This window comes from Echiichthys vipera (assembly GCF_963691815.1).
Source record: "Echiichthys vipera genome assembly, chromosome: 13".
Classification (NCBI taxonomy): domain Eukaryota; kingdom Metazoa; phylum Chordata; class Actinopteri; order Perciformes; family Trachinidae; genus Echiichthys; species Echiichthys vipera.
In genome coordinates, this window is record NC_139838.1 from 19,742,382 (window position 1) to 19,764,201 (window position 21,820).

Below are 21,820 nucleotides of genomic sequence, written 5' to 3' on the forward strand. Positions count from 1 at the left end.
GGTTAAAGTGACAGTTTGTGTGGTGTGGTTAAAGTTACTCACCTGAATTAAAACTATATATTATAAATTATTCTTTGAATTACACAAGGCAGCTTGATTTGATGTGAAACATTAACCCAAAGTCAGTGTCGGCTGCGTGTCATACAGCGGGTCTTATCATTGTTTTTAGCTCCTCTTTCTAATGTATATTAGCTGTATTAAATGACCAGAAATGCATCTCTACTGATGTGCCTCCAGCTCTGACTTAAAGGTGCACAGACCTCATATTAATGACTTGTCTAGTTCCTGTGTCGCTAGGGCCTAATGAGAATAATAACAACAATTCATGAGCCACAATTTGGCTGCATTGTCACTGACAGGAATTCCAACCAAGGGTCAAAAAGTCAATAATTTATTTTTAAAATGTTTTTTCTTATCTACATTTCTTACACACTTTGATATTTGTGCCACAAGTGATACATTTATAGGTATTTGCTGAGTCGTGCTCCGGAAACCTCAAGTGTGATAATTGAATCTGCTAATTTTGCATTATAACTCCTGTATTATCAAAAAGGTATCCCATGAGTACATGTTCTGATAAAATGGTGAGTATTCTGTTTCTAAAGGGTGGAAAACCAGAAGGGCTATTTCAGAAACGTCCGTTCTTTTCACAGCATCCTTTCTAGCTGTTAGCTACTTCTGTGATATACAGGAAAGCACTGCCGTCCTATCTTCACCCTTTTCTGTTCTCTATCTAAGGATTCTGCTGTTCATGACAAAAACAAGAGCATGTTACATTCCTGTGCTTTCTTATTCTCCTGTAGGCCTAGTTGAAGCTGCAATGGTTGCAGCACCTGAAGCAGGTGTGTCCACTTTGATCATGGCTCAGTCATATCTACTATATGTTCTCTATTCTCGTCTACTGTAGCTGAGTGGAAGCACATTTCTTTAACTCTAATCCAGAAACTCACCAACACAGCTTGGAGCTTGCTTGCTATCAGCTCACAAACTCACTCAGTTCAATCACTAACCTTTGCTTCAGCTTTTCATTTTGATTGATTTTTGTCCCGGTTCGTCCTTTTTAATGTCTTTGAGTCGATGTGAGCACTCATTTTAGCATGATGAAATGAAAGTAATCTTCAGACACTTATATGTAGTCATTATTTCCTAACTGTCAGTCATCTACTCTCTGAGTTGAGGCATCTTTATAATGTATTTTTTACATCTGTAGATGTAAAGATAGTTAATGCTTAAAGCATTTCTCTGAGTGAGTGAGATGATTGGCTGTTCAGGAAGTCCCTCTCCCCTGCCTGTAAATGCTTATTGGGCATGGATATATCTCAATGTCTGGGCTGTCCACCTGTTTGTTCTGTCATTTGCACTCTCTCACCTTGTTACTTTTGCACTATTCCTGCGGGGTTTGATCCTGGGTGATCGGTGTGGGTTGTTCACTGGTGGCAGCAGAAGGGCAGAGATGCCTCATGAGGGCAAATCATGTTCGGTAATGGGGCGTTATGTCGGAAAATGAGTTGACTGAGATGTTAGAAGAGTCTGAAGTTAGCATTGTATTCAGATGAAGCTGTAAAAGTGACCTCAACGTATGAAATTGCAACATTTCAGAGAATGAGGTTGATTAATTGTTTTTAACAACATGGCAAAATGCAGTCAAATTGAATCACGTGGCTCACAGACTTCAGACTCTTCAGTAGCTCCATCTCAACATCCTGTTTGTCACCAAATTAAACCTGAATGAATCATTAACGGAAGTTAACCACCTTCAGTCGACAGGCAGCGATGCCTAACCTCTCCTCTCCTCCTCCACTGTATTCTGTAGACCTCCTGGAGGAGACGGAAAAGCTGATGAAAGAGAAGGTGGAGGTCCAGCGTCAGGCGGAGAAGGAGAACACCGACCTGCTGAAGCAGGTGAAGCTGCTGGAGGCGGAGCTGGAGGAGCAGGTCAACAGGGTGATCGAGCTGGAGCAAACTCAGAGCACAGAGAGCGGAGACCTCCGTCAGCAGGTTCAAGCTCTGGAGAAGCAGCTCGAGAAGAACAGGAGGTTCCTCGATGTGAGTGACCACAAGTATCATGTAGCTTTTACTCAATATTCAAAATGACGTGTACGCTCATGTCAGTGACAGAAGTATTGTATCTTTTTTTCCTTTTTGGGCATTTTTCATGAATGAAATTCTTATAACAGCCCTCATGAGAAACGGCCAGGGCTACATATCACTCTTTATTTTAAGGTTCTGGCAGTTTCATCTTATATTACTGTGTAGGGTTTTTACCATGACTGGGCCTTCAAGCTCTTAAAAATGTAAATATTTTCTTCTCATTTACATTTTCAATATTTTACAAACAAAACAAAACAAATTAAGCCTAGGTCGTCACTTCTTTTGCATTTTTTCTCCTAATCTACAAGCAGCTTATTATCCATTATTATGGCTTGCAACAACTACTTTAAAGCTCATTACAATGTGTTTCTCGTTAGGTATATATAATAATTAAGAAAACCCTTTTAATCATTTTTAAACACCTTTATCTTTAGGTAGAGACGAGTTAGTAGTTTTGCAAATGTAACCATACAAATCGATTATTGAGGATAATTTGAATGTTGGTCAATAAAGGCTCGCTGTTATTAAATTAGGGCAGAGATAATTGTTAAAAAATTTAATTACAGCTTTAGGCACGGGCTAGTCAACCTCTAAAAGCTACATCACATGATTTTCGGGGGATATTTGGCTCAGTGTTTAATGAGTTTGTTCCCATCATCATAACTGGGCCACTTGGCCAGAAGCTGGCACGTAATTGTCCCGATGTGGTTTGAATGAAGATTCCTTCTATTGTCCTGTTTATGTCGGTTACACACACATATTGAATGAGAACATTTGTAAACGTGATGATCATTGACATATACAGGCATATGTTCAGTAGTATGCAGTAAAAATGTCTTTCTGTTTCGACCAAAGCCAATAGTGCAACAAGTGTGTCTGTTTAGTTTGTGATAATAACCTAGGCATGAAAAATTCCATAATTGAGTTAATGAGATCATGTAAACATTTGAGATGCTGCTGTGCATCCGTGTATTTACTTTTATGTGATCTTCGTCTGAACTTTTATTACTGAAGTAAACCAAGACAACAACCGCACCATTCATCAGGGCTTACCTCATCAGACGGAGCCCCAAAAGTATACTCTCTGAAACTTTGCGACCTCTCAGCTTAACCTACTGCTGTTTCTGCAGAAAATGTGACAACAACAGTTAAACCGATCAAATGGTCCCCTCAAACTACCTCCTTCACTTCAGACTTGTGTAGTAAGACACTGACTAGATGACAAACTGTAAATAGGAAAATAAGGCACATAGACACTTGTTCTCACAGTTTATGATGATAATAAAAAATTACCAGTTTTTTGACAAGGAAACCTGTTTCTCATCAGGTGAATTTGTCTTTGCAAATAAGGGGGCCCTGTATTAAAGATCCAGCCAAGTATTCAGATCCTTTACTGAAGTAAAAGTATGAATATCACACTGAAAGGCTCAACTACAAGTAAAAGTCCTGCATTTAAAACCTAACTTGAGTAAAAGTATGTAGTGTTTTCAACGAAATGTACTCACAGTAAAAAAACTCACTGTCCATCAGTGTTTTACTGTAATATGTTATTTTTCTGTATTAATATTACCTGTGCATTTATAAGTATGTTGCAGGTTGCCGCTGTAGATGTTTAAGGTTGTGCTCCTTTTAACTCTATTATATACTGTTGGGCAGTGTAATCTACAGCAATGCATCATATTCTATAAGATCATCATGTGCTTGTAGCGGCGCTGTCCCGTGAGAGCGTTATATCTCTAAAAAGTCAACTTTTCAGAAAAACAGACATGTGTCAACATTTTGACGATGCAATTTCCAGCCGGCTTTTCAAAGACTTTATTTGACTTAAGAAGTTTTAGAAGTGCTCAATACAAACAGGAACAATAAAAGAAACATTCAAATTTATTTTTTATTTATTTATGTTTTCACTGGACAGGAAGTGTATGAAAAAGCTTTCAGATAACTTGCAATGCATTAGAAATTGCCGTATTTGCACTACAAAGTCACATAAAAGAGAAATACTGAAGTAAAGTTCAAATACCTGAGATTTGTACTGAGGTACAGTACCTGAGTGAATTGACTTGGTTACATTCAACCACTGCGAAGATCTAATTTAATATCTTTTCATATTCTTCTGGTGTCCAGGAACAAGCCGTGGACCGAGAGCACGAGAGAGATTTCTTCCAGCAGGAGATCCAGAAACTGGAACAACAGCTGAGGAACCCCCAGAAGCTTCCGGCCGGCTCTGAGCAAAGAAACCGAGAGGTAACAAGAGAAAGCTCCGTTCTCTGCCAGAGAACCAGGCAATTGATACAGATGCTTGTCTTCTGAACGTAACACTGTTGTTGTGGATATGGACCCTGAGCTGAGAGACACACAGCAGAACAATAGAGCTGGTAAAATTACCTGTGCAGCCTCAAAAAAGAGGCACAGACGAAAGCGTGAGATTAATTTCCGTCCTTGTGACCTTGTTGTAAGTGGTGTAACTTAATAGAGTAGGAGGGGATTAATTGCATACGTTACAGCTACATGACATGTCTGACAGAAGGTGATCTTTATTACTTGATCATCACGTTTTTCCCAATTTATTGTCATTATACACGGGAAATATTGAGGAGACAGTATTAGAACAAGAAAAGTCTGAACCTGCCTTTGTAAGTCCTTATAGTCGACACCAAAGAGCAGGATTTCTGTTTCCGCATCAGTCTCATTCATCAAACGGCAGTGGCCGCTGTTTAAACCCTAATATTGTTTATTTGCTTTGCTGTTATGACTCTTTGGCCTCTCAAGGATTTCATCATTGACTGTCATTTTTCATCTACTCACAATTTAGCCTCCAGTTCACTCCGGGCAAAGACGAATGTCATTTTGATCAACACTGTTATCGTCATATTGCAGCACAATTTAAACGCTAATTATGTCCTTAAACCAATCCAAAGCATCCTTGCACTGGAAAAATTAATTTGCCTCTAAAGCATCATGACATAACTGTGAAGACACCAATGAAGACAAACAGTTCATTTAAACTAATTTGCCTTTTGACGATTAGCTGCACTGGGTTGTTGGAAAAACTTGTCAAACTATGTTACATCAGGGGAAGATGAGTTTAATGCTAAGTGGTTTCACAATGCTGCCTGAACTCTCTTTATTGTCTTTGTAACAAATATATCCTCTATTTTACCCCTGCTGCTTGTTATGAGCTTGTTATAAGTATGATAAAAACATTGATTATGTAACTTGTGATGGCAGCTCGTGTGGTGTACTGAGTTCTGTGGTGTACTCGTGTTTATGTCATTAATGCATACATCAGTTCCACTCCTGCTTTAAGCTCACAGGCTTATATCCCAAAGATAACCTCTACTAATTTTATAATTTCCACACATTCCTGCCACATTTTTATCACTAAGTGCTTTTTCTTCCCCCTCTTGCCCTTGGACTCTCCATCCTCTGATCCTTTATGCCTTCTCTCTCCCGTGGCTATTGCAGGTGGATGGAGTAACCTTTAAGGTATTGCTTCTAGCTACACGTAGAATCCAGTCTCCCCCAGCGAGCATTTAGTGCATTTTAGTAATCCCGCCCAGCCCTGTAGTAATTAACCGCCTGTCCATCTCGCTCATCCTCTTCCTGTCTCCAGTTTGATCGCTCTCTGCTATTTGTCTTCGTTTGGAAGCGACTTCAACATATTGTCCTCTCTCACCCTGCTCCTTTGTCTTGTCTCTCCCTCCAGCCCCCCGGTGTAAAACTCTTAACAGCAAACAAAGTCTGAAACATCATGATGTCTTCTCTAATGAGGGATGTCTTTCCATACAGTTTAACCAAACTCACTTTTTGCATCTTTTGAAGGGCTTTTCATTTTTTTCTGAGGCCATGCAAAATACATTCTTACACAAGTATAAATTTGTAAATTTTAGAAAACTGTAGTTTATAAAACGTACCGTTTATTTTGCCACATTATCAATGATTTGGATATAAACAACAAATAAGCATCTCATGTAAAGCAGGAAAATGTACTAGAGTTGAATTCTATCCACAAATGAAATACAGTTTAATATAAAAAATTAATAGACCATTCAGTGCTGAAGTGCTCTCATCCTACTCTAGTCACATTAATATTTAATAAAGGACGGTCGATGAGGGGTTGTATTTCCTCTGCCTTAATTACTACATCCTTAAAACATCCTTAAAAGGGCATTTTTAAAACAACAGGAAACAAGTCAGTCAGTCAATCTTTTATGTAGCAACATGATTTTATTGTTTAATCAAGCAGAGGGAAGAGTTTACTATCTAGATATAGATTTATTTCCCAGTTTTGAGATCGTCCTGAACAAACCTTCCTCCTGTGGACCCTTCGTCCTCCCCTTCATTGATCTGCTGACGTTTTCCCGTCTCACAGATGGATCAGTTACCTGCCAGCGGCCCTCCTGGTTAATGTACTGCTCTGTGGTTTGTGTCACCCTGAATGAAATCTCTCTGTCCCCCTCTGTCCCTGCACCTCTTTTCACTCTCGGCCCCCTCCTTTTTCAGGTGGATCAGCTGACCTCCCAGCTAGCTGTATATGTACCAGCTATGCTGTAGCGAGTGGTGTCTGATAGCGATTCTCATTAAACGATCTCTCTCTCTCTCTCTCTCTCTCTCTCTCTCTCTCTCTCTCTCTCTCTCTCTCTCTCTCTCTCTCTCTCTCTCTCTCTCTCTCTCTCTCTCTCTCTCTCTCTCTCTCTCTCTCTCTCTCTCTCTCTCTCTCTCTCTCTCTCTCTCTCTCTCTCTCTCTCTCTCTCTCTCTCTCTCTCTCTCTCTCTCTCTCTCTCTCTCTCTCTCTCTCTCTCTCTCCTGCTCCCGTCGTATCTCCCTCACTCTCACTACCAGGTGGAACAGCTGACCTCCCAGCTGAAGGAGAAGGCGGATTGGTGCAGTGAGCTGCTGCTCAGCTCAGAGCAACTGCGTCGTGATTTGGGAGAGCGCGACGAAGAGATTGACAAGCTGGAGAGCCGCATCCGCGAGCTGGAGCAGGCCCTTCTGGCCAGCGCTGAGTCCCTGGAGAAGGTTAGGAAGGGGAGGGGAAGAGGGATATGAAGGATGTGCAGAAGAGAAAAAGCAGTCTGAACAATAGCTGTGGAGCATGGAGGGTGTGTGTGTGCGTGCGTGCGTGTGTGTGTGTGTTTGTGTGTGTGTGTGTGAGAGGGAGGACATAGATGAGGTGACAGCTAGAGGAGGAACGGGAGGAGGGTTGGGACACAGAGTGGGAGAACAATGTGTGGGTGGATCTACCTCAGCCGCCCGGCAGTTTGTTGGTGTTGATGATGAGCTATGGCTACTAACTGTCAAGATTGCCCCCCAGTGTTTGTGGAGGGCTGTTGTGAGTGAACAAAAAGTGCACTCTTTTATATATTTCTGTGTACATCTGCTGTGCCGGGTTCCAGTTGCACAATAAAGGATACAATATGGACAACATGCATTTATAGTTTACATCCTTGAAAATCTGTGTTTGTTCCTTCACGTCTTTCTGCGCATTTTGCAAATAACTGCTGTGCTAAATAATTTCTTTTGTGTGTGTGTGTGTGTGTGTGTGTGTGTGTGTGTTGCAGGTTGAACAAAAGAAGCAGCATGCATCTATCACAGAGGCAAAACACTCCACACTGGAGGCTCAGTTACAAACGGAGAGAGAAGCTTTGGAGCGGAAAGAGAAAGAGGTAGTGTGCCTCTCAATTTGCTCAATCTTAGGTTTTCAAAGCACAAATTTATAATATTTCAATCTGACGAAGATCTTACTGAGAATGAAATATCTATTTGAAGACATTTGTGGTTTGGACTTGGTGTGTAGGCGTGTTATTTTTTAATAGTGTAGCAACTACATGGTATGTGTGTATAAATACTCTTACATTTTTTGGTTCAATTACAGAAACCGTAGAAAATTAGTAGCTAACTAGTCTGGCAAACAGGATGTACAGTGCTGGGATGATGCCACATGTCAGGCATTATCCTCCCCTTCTGCTATCTCCGCTATCGAGCTTAAAGAAATACAAACAAGTCAGAGTGTTTCTTCCCTCTATCCCAGTATGATAAGCAGTGTTGCCAGACCATCAGTGTTGTAGAGATAGGTCTGGCTATGCGAGACTAGTAGCTATCAAGAAGAGCATAGAAAATTCCAGTTGTTAGATTTTCAGTCATCTTGTTGTGTCTCCTCTGAAGTGCGTGTCATGTTTACCTGTCGCCTCAGATCTGTAACCTGGAAGAGCAGCTGGAGCAGTTCAGAGAGGAGCTGGAGAACAAGAGTGAGGAGGTGCAGCAGCTTAACATGCAGCTGGAGATCCAGAGGAAGGAGATCAGCAGCCAGCAGCAGTACCTAGAAACAAGGGATAGCATGCTCCAGGTAAAGAGCCGTCCTGCTGAATCTGGTTTTGTGTGTGTGAACTGCAGCCTGGCTTCTCAAAAACTGTGGGTTATCAGACAGACGTTGGCCACATATTGTGCTAAAAAATGTTTTCACTTTCAGTCATTATATAATTAACCTGTGCTTTCTACTCCCAAACTGAAGAGCAAAAGATAATTGGTTGTTGATGACTTTAAAAATGTTGACTGATGTAATATGTGTGACATTGTCAGACAAGCTGCACTGCACTGTAACAACACAAGGTCTGGCGTATTCACACAACCGAAAACTGTTCCTTTTAGTTGTAATCAGGACATTTTTTTATGCAATGCATTTACCACAATTATGTCCATATAACATTTATATTTCTGCTCTTAAACTGCAGAACCACTTGAGTTCAGATGTTCTTTTTTAAAATAAGAAATTTGCTCTAAGTTGTTGATCTTAGTTTGCACATTTTCTCTTATTTTTGCCCGTTATTCTGCCATGTAAAACTCACTGCCGGCACATTTCCTTTTCACTTAATCATTGTACTTTCCACCATGAGGCTGACTCTGAGTGGACTTTCACATGACGTGTTTATTAAAAGCCATCACGTTATAATCTCTGACTTTTAAAGGTGATGGAGGAGAAGGACAGGGAAATAGCACTTCTTAATGAAAAGATCACTAAGCTCCAACACACGGAAACAGCCTCTGATAACAAGGTAACGCATGATGCGTATATGAAATAGAATAAAAGTCTATTTCGAATACGCATAGCTCCGTGTAAGTGCATCGGTGTGTGTTTTCTGCATTCGTGTACGCTTTTTTTTTTGTTTGCTCCATTTATTTGTTTTTTGCTGGGTTGTTTTTGCTTGTTTTGTCTCGGTAAGTAGTCCCACAACATCATTGTCTATTGTGAGGTGATCATTTGCTCATATGAGGTGGCTTTACTAAACCTCTGAGTCTCTAAAGAGTTTTTAAAATCTGATCAGTTTCAGAAATTTCAAATACAACTTCTAAAAAAAACAATATTATATTGGGCCCAAAGAAGCTCTCAAAGCACAACAAAGACTCAGAGGTTTATCCAAATAGCGGGATGACTATGGACCCCTCAAATCTGACACTTTCATGAATTAATAATATCTACATGTTTCTCTTTAGGAAATTGATGGGCGGGATGAGCTGATTAAAGACCTGGAGTCCCAGGTGGAGTGCCTGCGGAGCGAACAAGAGCGCTTGAAGAAGAATAGCGAAGAGGAGCTCGACCAACTGAATGCAGTCATAGACAGACTTCAGCAGGAGCTGGCCAATATCGAGCCGAAGCAGCCTACAGAGGAAGATGAGGACATCAAGGCTGAGCCACAGAGCGCCGTATGTGGGCCAAGTAAAGAGGAATATGATGAGATGAAGCAGAGAATGGACATGGCCACCAAAGAGGTCAACACACTCAAAACAGAGCACAGTAAGCTGTTGGAGATATACCTGCGCTTGAAAGAGAGCTCAGAAGCTTTAGCTGAGACAGAGAAACTGGGGAGCTCAGAGGGTGACCTTGAAGATGCTCTCAGAGAGAAAACTGCAGGCTTTGTAGTCATGCAGGCTGAAGTACAAGCTTTAGAGCAGAGCGCAACATCCAGAGTCGAAGAGCTGGACCTCCGTATCCAGGAGCTCGAGGTTGTAGTTGGTGAAAAGGACTCTGAATTAAGCCGCTGTCGCCTTCTTGTGGAGCAAGCACAAAGCTATGCAGATGGTCTCCAACAGAGGGTCTCTAATCTGGAGGAGAATCTGAGGGAGAAACTGGCTGCAGCGCTCGTCAGCCAGGCCACGCTGGAGGCCTTCCAGCAACAGCAGTCACAGGGATCCGAGGAACACCAGGACAAGCAGAGACATGCTGAGCCCCATGTGAAGCCATATGTCTACGATTTTGGTGACTTTGGTATTCCCAAAATGGATTTCAGTGGAATTGGTCAAGCGAGACAAGCTCCCACAGGGAAGGTGGTCCATCTGACCCAGAGGCTTCGGGAGCTCGAGGTGGGACTAAGTGGGATGCAGAAAGACCAGGAGCTCCAGAAGCAGCTGCTCTCCAGCTCTGAAGAGGAGGTGCTGGAGTACGAGAGGAGGCTGTCTGTGCTCATGGATCTGCTCAGCCAGATGAAGACCAGGACACACAAGAGGACATCACCGGCTGTGGGGGTAAGAGTTGCCAACAAGTCAATACCACATCTCTGTGCCGAAAAAAATCTCTCACTGAGCATGTTTTTGAATTATCTCTGTACCCTTATTAATGGACAGCCAGTCATTGTAAACAACTCTCAGGCTGTGTAATGTTGTCCCCTGTCGAACAGCTCTGATAAGTTTGTCTCCTCTTCATCAGACGTCCTCTGCTGATGAGCAGCCGGCTGCTGTGTCAGAGCTTCTTCGGGAGTTGCAGGAGGTCAGAGACGAGGCCTCGGCCGCCAAAGAGCAGCTCAGCAGCTACAAAGAGAGCTCCAGCGCACTTCAAGAGGAGCTCCAAGTATATTACCGCCTATTAGTGTTCGTACATCTTGAGTATTTCAAATGTTTTATGTGACTGACAAACATTTTCTTTTCTCTCTAGGCCAAAACTGTTACAATAGAGAGACTACAACAACAACTTCAAAAGGTAGGCAGAACATTTTGATCCTATGCAGTTTACATTTTTTCTGAACTCTTTTCTTGCCTAATATTGAAACTTTGTCACATTAGGTATCATCTGGAGGCCGTGAAGAGATCAAGGTGTCAGAGCTTCAACAGGAGTTAACGGAGGCTCAAAATGAGGCAGCATCCACCAAAGAGGAGCTGAACAGCTGCAGGGAGAGTTTGGAGAAACTACAGGAACTGCTGCAGGTACAGAGCCGAGCATTTAAAATCTTTACATTTTCATCTGTAGAAACCTCAGTACTGCAAAACAGGTTGTTTTTCCTTTTTTTCTATCAATGTTTTTTGTTTTACACTCAATTTGAAATTGCCATGCTTGTACTACTCCACTGCTCGTTTGTTGTAAAACCTCACCTATACGGAAGTTTATGCAGAAGTTACCGTTACCAAGGTCACAATTCTTTGCAATGGCAACAAACAGTACACATAAAAATGGCCTCCTGACCATCTGCTGTGTTGATTTGAATGGGAATGTCTGTTCACTCTCTTTGCATTTCTATAAATACTACCTGGGTATCTGAATGATAAATGTGTAGCTGAAGCCAGTGGCCCGCTAGCTTAGCAAGAAAACAGGGAAACCAGACAAATGTACACCTTTATTTGCGGATATAACATGTTAATAAATGAGCTTACTGGTGTCTGGATTTTGTTACCTTCAGACAGAGACAAGTTAGCTGTTGCCAAACTTTGTGCTAAGCGTGTTGGCTAGCTTTATATTTAACAGACAGGTATGAGAATGGTTTCGGTCTTCTAGTCTACTTTGCCGCCAGAAAACGGATAACTGTGTTTTCCAAAATGTTGAACCATTCCTTTAATTGTGTCAACTCTTGTTTCATCTTAACTGAAGTCAAATATTAGTTCACTTATCATATAAATATGTGTACATTTTTATTCATACACATTTTAATTGCACACAATTGTGTTTTCAAAGGAGCGGGAAATGACCATTGCTCACCTTAAAGGAGAACTTTTTAAAGTAAGTCAGAATTGTTTTAATTTTTCTGCATTGAAACATGATGTACAGTATGATCAGTAGATTCACATTTCTTTTAAATGGCGTTTTATTCATTTGTGATACTTGGCTGTATGTGTATTATTTGACCTCCTGCCCTATCCTCCTCAAGGTACAAGCTGAAGAAGACCGAGCCAACGTTACTGAGCTTGTCCAGGAGCTCAAAAGCGATGCAGCTTCCACCAAAGAAGAGCTCAACAGCTGCAGGCAGCATAATGAGAAACTTCAGGAGGACCTCCAAGTCCGTGATGTTTCCATTTCTAAACTCAAAGAGGAGCTCCAGGGGATGAGAAAGAATGTGGATACCACCAAAGAGGAGGTCAACAGCTACAGGCAGCACAATGAGAAACTACAAAACGAACTCCACGTCCGTGAAGTTTCCATTTCTAAGCTCAAAGAGGAGCTCCAGGAAGTACGAACAGCCTTGATGAAGACAGCTGATTCTGGCCCTCCATCTCCTTCGCCCTCTCCGTCCCCCTCTCCATCTCCTCAGCCTCTCTCCTCTGCTTCGTCCTCCTCCACCACCCAGCCTAAAAGAAAAGGAGTAAAACAGCCAGCTGGTAGAGGAAGCAGTGCCAAAGATAAACCGTCACTCTCCAGGAAAAACTCTGCCACCTCCAGCCAGGCCTCCAACAGATCTCACAGCGCTCGGCTAAACAGCAGCCCAGAGGAGCAACATGTGGCGGTCGCACACTCGTTCACGCAGACCGAACCACTCCAAATGTCCGACCTCATCCCGGAAAGCGAGTCTGCGACCAAAGATGAGGTGGAAGAGGTGATCGGAGAGTTCCAGGAGAAGATTGTACAGATGCAGGAGCTCCACGCCGCAGAGATCCTGGACATGGAGGCTCGCCACATTTCAGAGAGTGAGAGCCTTCGGAGGGAAACGCAGAAGCTGGAGGACGAGTGTAAGGCCCTCAAGGCGGTCGTTGACAAGCTGCGCTCCACAGAGGTGAGGGCAGCTTTACCTACTAATTATACACTATGTAATAATCAACCGTTTAAACAGTTGGTAACAAAAACATCAAAATATATCTAATTTCTTACAACAGGAAATGATGCACTACATGTGATGCTGGATGTCAATTTAACTGCAACTTTGGACAGATTTTGCTAATTAAAGAAGCTGAAACCAAGAAGTTTTTTGTCATTTGATTAAAGGCTTAAAGATTAAGCAATCATAAAAAATAGTTGGTTATTAATTTTCTGTCAAACAACTACATTTATGAATTGTTTCAGCTCTGTTTGCATTTGCATGAAATGTTCCGTAGTTGAGTGTTTTGAAGGCGTAAAATGAGGATCTGAATCATGTTTAATCTTTTCTAGGCTCCTTCATCCAGACAAGACCGTCCTGCATCACAGTTTAAAGATGGCTACACGAGTGGTAAGAAACAACACATTGATGCAGCACAATCTCCCCTAAAGGACGACTCCTCTGTTTACATTAGTGCTTAAGTGTTTTAAGTCTGTTTTGTTAGTATCATAATCACCCCATATTTCCACCAACACCGCGAAACACAAAGATATTCAATGTATATTGATTTGCCATAGATAAGACCTAAAGAAAAATTGACAGTGATTAAAGTTTCTTCATGTTTTCAGGTTTTGCTTCAATAAACAATTTACAGACAAAAACAACAGTCCTGAGAGGATCGTCTGCTCAGCTATTCTTATTCCTGCCTCACTCTGTTTCTTCCCAAAGCTTAAAATAGTTTCATGGCAGCTAGTTTTCATTTCACACATTTGCATTAGCATTGGTAATAATTCCAATGCTTTGCTTCATTTAATTGTCAAATTCCCTACATAGCGACAATTACAGCAAATTTTACTTATTTTTCGTAGAAAGTTACTGAGTTCAGCTTTAAGACTGACTTTGAAAAGAGCATGATCTATCCCTTAAGTACATATGAATGTTGTTGTTCCCCATTTTTGTTTCAAGCAAATGTTTGTCCTCTTGCAGACAGCAGCTCAGACTACAGCCAGCGGACTGGGTTTGACTTCCCGAGCTTGCAGCAGGAGTTTAGGACGACTCCGGAGGGCGCCAGGAGAGAGACTGATGATCCACTGCCTGACCGGATCAAGGTACCACCTTCACTATTTAGTGTTTTAAGTGTTGTCCTAGAGTTCAACAATATATGATCACAATTTAATTATTGTTGTGATTAAAATGTCTTAAATGCTGAATTACAATGATTTGAGACACAGTGTGTTTAAGTTGTTGGTTGTTCCAGTTGTGTGAGGTGCAAGGAGACCATATTGTCTGTGACCTTAAGAGAAATTATGTACTTGTTGCTGTACGTTTAAGCATTTCTTCCAGCAACATTTCTTTGTGGTGTTTGTGTATGTAGACGTTGCTCCGTGAGGTGCACCAAGAGGGCATGCAGGTGCTCTCTCTGTCAGAGCTCCCTCTCACTGAAGGCGAGCCGGGCAGCCAGCTCAACATTCCTGGCTGGGTGAAGGAAAGAGATGCTTTACTGGGGACTGTGGAGTCCCTCAAAGGCCTCATCACCCAGTTGCAGACACACAGAGAAACACAGGTAGAGGAAACCTGCCCAAGAGTCTTCACACAACACTGTTGTATGTGTGTGTTTGTGTCTTTATCTATGTGTCTCTGACTTGCTGCAGACGCCAGGCGGTGTGGACTGGCGCGGGGAGCTGCTGGATGCAGTGCGGCAGGTGTTTATGAGGGAGCGCAGCGTGTTGAAGAGCGCCCTCTACAGCCAGTTGGACCTGCTGGACACCAGCGATGCCATCATCCACCTCAATCAGCTGGAGCGCAGACTCGCTGAACAGGTCAGAAATATGAAATTAATCTCTAATGTAGCACTGAATACACTCCCAATTAATATTAGTCATGTGGTGTTCAGTAGTTGAGGGTTAAGACCATTTTAAATGCACAGTAGCTGGAAAAAAAATACATTTTCGTGCAGTAGGATCAAAGGATCATTTATCATTTATTTATGATTGTTTTAAACCCACACAGCACAGACCATAAAGCATTTATAATAATGATGTCAAAACAGTCAGTTTCCTCTTCTATTAACCCTAAAAGCAATTAATTAAAGGTTTATTTATATGACACTTTTCAAAACAAAAGTAACAAAATGCTTCATAATAAAGGCATTAAATATCAAAGAAGCAGTAGTAGTATTAAAATACTAATTTCAATTTAATTGGATAATTGCATCGTAAGTAAGTAAACTATTTTAGGGGCAAAGACAGCAAACACTCGGCCTCCGTTCACTCTGAGTCAAGCACTGATAACTTTTTGTTTTATTTTTTTCTTTTATTGTAATTAATTATTGAAGCCGGTTAATTGTATTTTCTGCACACAGCCATTTTCACCACACAAAAGTAGTTTGATTTTATTATTAAGTCCAGTCTTTGCTTTTGAACCCTTCTCAATGATTGATTCAACATTATTTAAATCTCAGAAGACAAAGATCTGCACATTATTGGACAGAAACAACCCTCTCTTTGATTGTCTTTGTGCCCGTCTGTAACCAAATACACGTTGTATTTGTGATTCTGCTCCAGGACGCCCAGCACAGAGAGGCCATGGGTTCACTCCACACTGCGGACAGGTCCAGTCTTATCTCTGAGATTCATCAGCTCCGTGGTCAACTACAGCAGCTTCATCAAGGTGAACCAGTTTAAACGTGTAACTCTGGAGATGTTCTTCAAACACTTTCAGATTTCTCATTAGTGCAATGTGTTCATATGCTTTAAGTGGAAAGACGTCCTGCTATTGATGTTTTCTCATTGTTGTCCCTCAGGTGCCCAAACTGCTGTCACACAGGGTGTTGAACGTAGCGTGAATGAGCAGAGGGAAGTAGGAAGAGCTGATGGAGCAGCAGAGGCCGACAGGCTGCTGGTGGAGGAGCTGAAGGGTGAACTGTCCCAGACTAAACTGGAGCTGGAGACGACGCTCAAGGCTCAGCACAAACACCTCAAAGAGCTGGACACACTCAGGTTAGTCATGGTGTTTGTGTGACGTGTGTCCCATGAGAACAGACACTTTAACCTTTGCATCAGCTTGCTGTTTAATTTAATTAATTTAATTGATTGATTGATTATCTCTGTCAACAGGGCAGAGATATCACAGAAGGCTGTTGAGGTGGACGCACTGAACGACCAGCTGACAGAGGAGCGAAAGAGAAGCAGAGATCTTCAGTGGGCCACGGAGAAGGAGAAGTGTCGAACTGGGAGAAACGAGGAGAGTAAACAAGAAGAACTGGAGGTAAGAGCCTTTAGGCAGGTGCCTTTTGTACGTTGGAGGTTTTGTAGCCTGACTTTAAAAGCCCAATCAGGGAATGTAACAATATAATTTAGCCCCCCCGAAAAAAAGCACTACAATTTTCACTTTTTCCCTTCTGCTAGTGATATTTTACAACCTCAACTTTCCCTTTCTTATGTTATACTGTATAAGTCATTCTAAAAGTCTATTTCCATTTTCCTCTAAGGACCTGACCCTCACTCTGGAGGAGCAGAAGAGCCGTGTCGCCCAGCTGACCCTGACCCTGGAACAGGAGCGGCAGGCCTCCTCTCAGCTCTCCCAGCAGGCCGAACAGGAGCGTCTCAGCCTCCACAGACGCCTCCAGGAGCTCCAAGTCCAGCTGGAGACACAGCGAGCAAAGGCCCTGGAGATGAGCACTGCGCTGGGCAGAGAGCGGGAGCTGCGCACAGGCGTGTCCTCAGACGGCGGTGCTTCCAGTGAGCAGCGGGTCGGGGAGGAAGGGAGTCTGCTGGAAAGACTGCAGAGGGAGCTGGATGACAAACATGCACAGGTGTGATGTTTTCGAATGAATTTGCTCCAACTGGGGGACCAGAAGTATAAATGTTGATTGCATTGTTTACAGTGTTCATTCTAAAATATTTGTAAAAAACATCTTAAGTCTGTATTTGTCCTCATTATTTCTCCTCCAGGTGGTGCTTCTTCTCAGTCAGGTGGAGGCCCAGAAGCTGGAGGTGGTACGAAAAGAGGAGGAGCTGACTTTGGGGAGTCAGAGGTCGAGACGGGATCAGGAGGCGCTGCTGGAGGCTCGGGCGCAACTGGAGAGGCTGGAAGAACGAATGTCTGGGGCCCAAGATCAGCTGGAGAGAGAGATGGAGAGGAGGAAGAGTCTAGAAGAAGAGAAGGAGAGACTTGAGGAGAGGCTGAACCAGTTAGGAGAGCAGAGAGGAGGGAGGGAGGGGAGCAGACCTCTGCAGGCTGAAGGCCACAGTGTGAGTATTAACACACTGTGGCCTTCACACACTCTTGATAAATCCTGACTGTTTAGTATTTTTTTAATGGTGCTTTTTTTTAAGTTTCATGTAAAATATTAAAGCTGCGTTGTTGTTTTCTCAACAGCAGGCTATGTGGCAAAGCGAGCCCACCGACCGCACCAAAGATTGGGTGTTCCAGCAGAAAAGTGGAAATACGTCCCCCCACCTGCAGGCCTCTCCAACAGGTCCCACCAGCGGACCACACCACGGCCCGTGGCGCACAGTCGACAAGATCCTGGGCAAACTGCACCTCATTTCCTCCAAGATCCGGGGCATGGCAAACAAGACTACTGGCAGGTAATTAAAACTCGCTGAAATCAATGTTTTTATATAAACGACCGTTCAAGTTTGCCATTTAAGAAGATAAAATTTACAGCTTGTTCTGCTGCCCCCAAGTGGCCAAAACATTTGTTATTGCAGGTTTAACTTCTGTAAGCTGTAACCATTTATCCATGAATGCACCAGGATATGCAGGACTTGTCTAAAATAGCCGAATGGAAATCAACTCATTATCATTTGTACTTGTGTGCGCAGGCTGACTGCAGAGGTCGACAGTGAAGAGTTATCCTGGGTGCAGTCCAATGTTGATGAGGTCATCACTATGCTGCAGCAATCCCCCGGTCTACCCTCCGTCCCCGAGGTCAGGAACTGTTGGGTTTTTTTGTGATGGTTTCACTTGATGGATTTTATGCTTGAGTTAAGTTTTAATAGATTATATACAGATGAAAAAAAACATAATTGAGAAACTGTTTAATTCATCTACTCTTGGTCGAATGTTGGTCAAAAGAAGAATGCTCATTTCACTGATGAGCTCAGATCAAGTTTCTGTAATCTGTTGAGCTCCTTAGATGACCATACATGGTTGTGACTGCTTGTTGTGTTTCCAGCAGAGTGTTTCCCTGCTGGCAGGAGGCTCCTCCAGCTCCTCCAACTCCCTGACGGAGCGTCTGCTGAGGCAGAACGCTGAGCTGACGGGTTTCGTCAGCCGTCTAACCGAAGAGAAGAACGATCTGAGGAACCACACGCTTCGCTTGGAAGAAGAGCTCCGACGCTACCGGCAGTCTGGACTGGGATCAGGCGACAGTGTGAGTGCACGACAGGAAACGCCACTGAAAGAGAGGAAACTGAAATCAATGTTATTTTGCACCAGAGATGTGAAAGCCAAAACTTAGAGATTATAAGATGCTTGAAGCGCCTCACATGTGAAAAGCTGTTTTCAGCTTTTCGTGTCTTGTCATATCATGCAGAAGACTCTAAGACTAAATTCCATTGTTTCATTTCGTTCTGCAGCTCAGCAGCAGGAGAGGGGTGTCAAAGGCAGACTCTGCAGGATTGATACTTTCCCAGGAGCGAGAGGCTTGGACGAGAGAAAAGATCCGCCTGGAGAAAGCTTTACTTCTGGCCCAGACCCAGGTGGCCCGACTCCGGGGGGAGATCAGGACCGACGCCCTGCGAGAGATAACTGGACCGGAGGCTGACAATGCTGCACTGAAGGTCAGCCCAAAACAGCTAATAAGCCACTGTAATTTAAGGAGTTTGTTGTCAGTGTAAAGCAAATCCAAGCACGGACGCTCTGTGCAGTTTTGTCACTTTTCTGCTTTCCTTCCTCCTCCAGAGGATGTACGGGAAGTACTTGAGGTCAGAAAGCTTCCGCAAAGCACTGATCTACCAGAAAAAGTATCTGCTGTTACTGCTGGGCGGCTTCCAGGAGTGTGAGGAAGCCACGCTGTCGCTGCTATCCAGGATGGGTGGGAGGCCGTCCCTCCCCAGCCTGGAGTCATTCAGCCAGCGCCGCCGGGGGCTGATGCGCTTCCGCTCTGCCGTCCGAGTCTCTATCGCCCTCTCCAGGTAAGCAGTCGGAGCTGTGTGTCGAAGGGTTATTTTGACCATCCAAAACTACGCCCAACAGATGTATGTGAAGTTATAGAGAATACAACTTTGATTTCATGAAAACATAACGTACACATTTTCTTCTCAGAATGCGTTTCCTCGTGAAGCGATGGCACAAGGCGACGGGGATGAACTCCTCTTGCAGCATCAACAAGAACGGAGCAGGACAGATATTAGGTAACGAGGACACATCAGGTTGTGTGGCTTCTACATGTTAGACAGTATATTTTAGAAGTGACTTTTTTTTATTCCTCCCTCTCAGGTACAGAGCCGAGAGACTCATCGTATCTTCACCCGGGCAGCGTGGAGATGTACAGAGGAAGTGGAGCAGGAGGAGTCACCGGGGGCAGGGGGCGAAGTGGACGGGAATCCCCCAGATCGGCCATCTCCTCCTCACAGCACAGGTGCAACATCAAAGGGGCTACAGCTAATAATTACTGTTATTATTATCAGTTAACCTAACTACTGCCTGTGGATCTGAAACTCACAGAATCAGCGACATCTTTTAAATCAAAACTGATCTTTTAAAAGTCTTCATTTTATTTTTTATATGTTTTTAATGTTCTTAACATAACTTAACTTTGGGGTGTTTTGTTGTCATTTTAATTAATATTGTTGTGAATGTCTGATTTTATGTCTTTGTAGCCCTGAAAAGGTTTTAACCATGTAAAGCACTTAGTGACTTCATCTTGTTTGAAAGTGCTGAAATTAAGTTTATTATTATTATTACTATCTAGATTATTAGGTCTATGGAAGTCCAAAGAAATAATGATCATAACAAAATAGCCGCCCACGTGTCTTAACATCTAAATATTAAGTTCATATTCATTTTTATTTTTTCTTATTTTTTAGTCTTTTTAAGTCTTAGTCAAAAGGTTACTTACCAAAAGGTTTATATCTGCTGATGTCTGTTGTTTGTGCAGGTTGCACTCGTCTGGAGACCACGGCGCCCTCACCTGTTCCCACCTGCAGAGCTACGACCCCGACAGAGCGCTCACTGACTACATCTCCAGACTGGAGGCACTGCAGAGGAGGCTGGGGAGTGTGACATCAGGTGCACCTTTATTACACTTCATTAAGAAATGAACCGTAAAAATAAAGTTTTTACTAATAGCAACGCCACCGCCAATTGAATGAAAAAGAAAGCAAACATGTTTTTATTCAAATATTATTACATTTTTTATTAGATATTATTTATTTTTTGTTTTTCTCCGGGAAGAACACATGTGTAGACTATTCTGTTCCTAAATTACTGTGCAGGGGACTGGTTTGCATAAAATGTAACTTTTATCATTCTTTCTAGTTGTTGTGGTTTGTAAACTCCATAATATGGAAATCCATTTCTGCCAGTGAGAGAAAAAATAAGATGAAAAGTCATTATTATAAGACATAAAGTAGAAATTATAAGTTAAAAAGTAATAATTAGGAGACAAAAAGTAGAAATTGAGTAAAAAATACATAATTCTGAGACAAAAAGTAGAAATAATGAGTTAAAAAGTCATAATTATGAGACAAAGAGTTGAAATCATAAGAAGAAAGTGAAAAAAATCCAAATCATCTATGACTTCAGTTTTTATTCTGATTAGTATTTATTATTTTAATTATTTGTTTTTTGTTGTAAATGGACTTCCATATGATGAAGTCATTTTAAAACGGACTTCCCTCTGATTTCCTCCTCAGGTGCTTCGTCATACGCTCAGTTGCACTTCGGCTTGAGGAGGTAGACGCTGTCAAGTGACTTTGGCTCGAAGAAACTCAGTTGCCTTTCCTCGTGCTGAGCGCTCTGCTGTTTTCTATCTTGCTGGTGTGGACTGTATCTCTTCATGTGGACCAAAACACATTTTTTTATTCGTGTACGACATGTCGTATTCCGGCTTCTTGTCGCCAGCACTTGAAAAACAGCTACGTTTGTAAATGAATCTGCCTCTGTGTTGTGGATGAACTACAATCATGTATATTTGTCTGATGCTAATTTAAGACCTTGTGATTAATTTATATGTTTGTGTCGTACGGGTGGAGCGTTGTGTAGAGAATGTTTGGGTTCATCGTTTAAGGAGGCTGCTGCTGGATATTCTACACTACACTGTGTTTTGTTTAGGCCAGACGGACTACAGAGGACATTTGTAGAGAACGTATTTTTGTAAAGCGTAGGAGCTTTGAATTTTCTGGGTATTTTGTCAAAAACTGAAATAAAGAGGACTACAATATTTGAAAGAATTGTGTTTTTCATTCCCGTTGACGAAGAAGGTGACGAGCATTGCTGTAGCAAAGCGTAGTTCTTTAATAGATTACAGGTGTTGACAGTGTGTGGGACATGATTTTGGAAAGTTTCTTTATTGAAAGAAGGAATTATTACGTTTTTTTGTTCTTGGACAGAATCAAAAAACACCAAAAAAGGACTAAATCAACCAAAACATGTCATGATAAGCACAATATTTCTGCAATGAGAAGACACTTTACAGTGTGAACACAGCCGGTGTACTGAAACATTCCTCTTTTCATTTCTCAGTTTGTGCATCCTCAATTCCTTTCCTCGCCTCCTCTCCTCACGTC

At 42.4% G+C, this 21,820-nt stretch overlaps 1 protein-coding gene across 1 annotated transcript in view; it reads left to right on the top strand.

The window, feature by feature from the left end:
* akap9 (A kinase (PRKA) anchor protein 9) overlaps positions 1 to 21,458 on the top strand; it is a 66,640-nt gene extending 45,182 nt beyond the window's left edge. The window contains exons 25-55 of the mRNA XM_083925454.1: positions 804 to 842; positions 1,814 to 2,046; positions 4,216 to 4,335; positions 6,934 to 7,110; positions 7,653 to 7,757; positions 8,285 to 8,437; positions 9,057 to 9,143; positions 9,583 to 10,611; positions 10,793 to 10,933; positions 11,018 to 11,062; positions 11,146 to 11,286; positions 12,029 to 12,073; positions 12,222 to 13,061; positions 13,436 to 13,493; positions 14,070 to 14,191; positions 14,458 to 14,646; positions 14,735 to 14,902; positions 15,647 to 15,752; positions 15,886 to 16,081; positions 16,199 to 16,349; positions 16,573 to 16,896; positions 17,036 to 17,335; positions 17,463 to 17,674; positions 17,912 to 18,017; positions 18,265 to 18,462; positions 18,668 to 18,871; positions 18,993 to 19,225; positions 19,356 to 19,444; positions 19,530 to 19,671; positions 20,191 to 20,321; positions 20,948 to 21,458. Coding sequence (XP_083781580.1) covers positions 804 to 842; positions 1,814 to 2,046; positions 4,216 to 4,335; positions 6,934 to 7,110; positions 7,653 to 7,757; positions 8,285 to 8,437; positions 9,057 to 9,143; positions 9,583 to 10,611; positions 10,793 to 10,933; positions 11,018 to 11,062; positions 11,146 to 11,286; positions 12,029 to 12,073; positions 12,222 to 13,061; positions 13,436 to 13,493; positions 14,070 to 14,191; positions 14,458 to 14,646; positions 14,735 to 14,902; positions 15,647 to 15,752; positions 15,886 to 16,081; positions 16,199 to 16,349; positions 16,573 to 16,896; positions 17,036 to 17,335; positions 17,463 to 17,674; positions 17,912 to 18,017; positions 18,265 to 18,462; positions 18,668 to 18,871; positions 18,993 to 19,225; positions 19,356 to 19,444; positions 19,530 to 19,671; positions 20,191 to 20,321; positions 20,948 to 20,991 — 6,128 coding nt within the window. The 3' untranslated portion in view covers positions 20,992 to 21,458. The remainder of the gene's footprint in view (positions 1 to 803; positions 843 to 1,813; positions 2,047 to 4,215; positions 4,336 to 6,933; positions 7,111 to 7,652; positions 7,758 to 8,284; positions 8,438 to 9,056; positions 9,144 to 9,582; positions 10,612 to 10,792; positions 10,934 to 11,017; positions 11,063 to 11,145; positions 11,287 to 12,028; positions 12,074 to 12,221; positions 13,062 to 13,435; positions 13,494 to 14,069; positions 14,192 to 14,457; positions 14,647 to 14,734; positions 14,903 to 15,646; positions 15,753 to 15,885; positions 16,082 to 16,198; positions 16,350 to 16,572; positions 16,897 to 17,035; positions 17,336 to 17,462; positions 17,675 to 17,911; positions 18,018 to 18,264; positions 18,463 to 18,667; positions 18,872 to 18,992; positions 19,226 to 19,355; positions 19,445 to 19,529; positions 19,672 to 20,190; positions 20,322 to 20,947) is intronic.
* Positions 21,459 to 21,820: the final 362 nt, after the last annotated feature.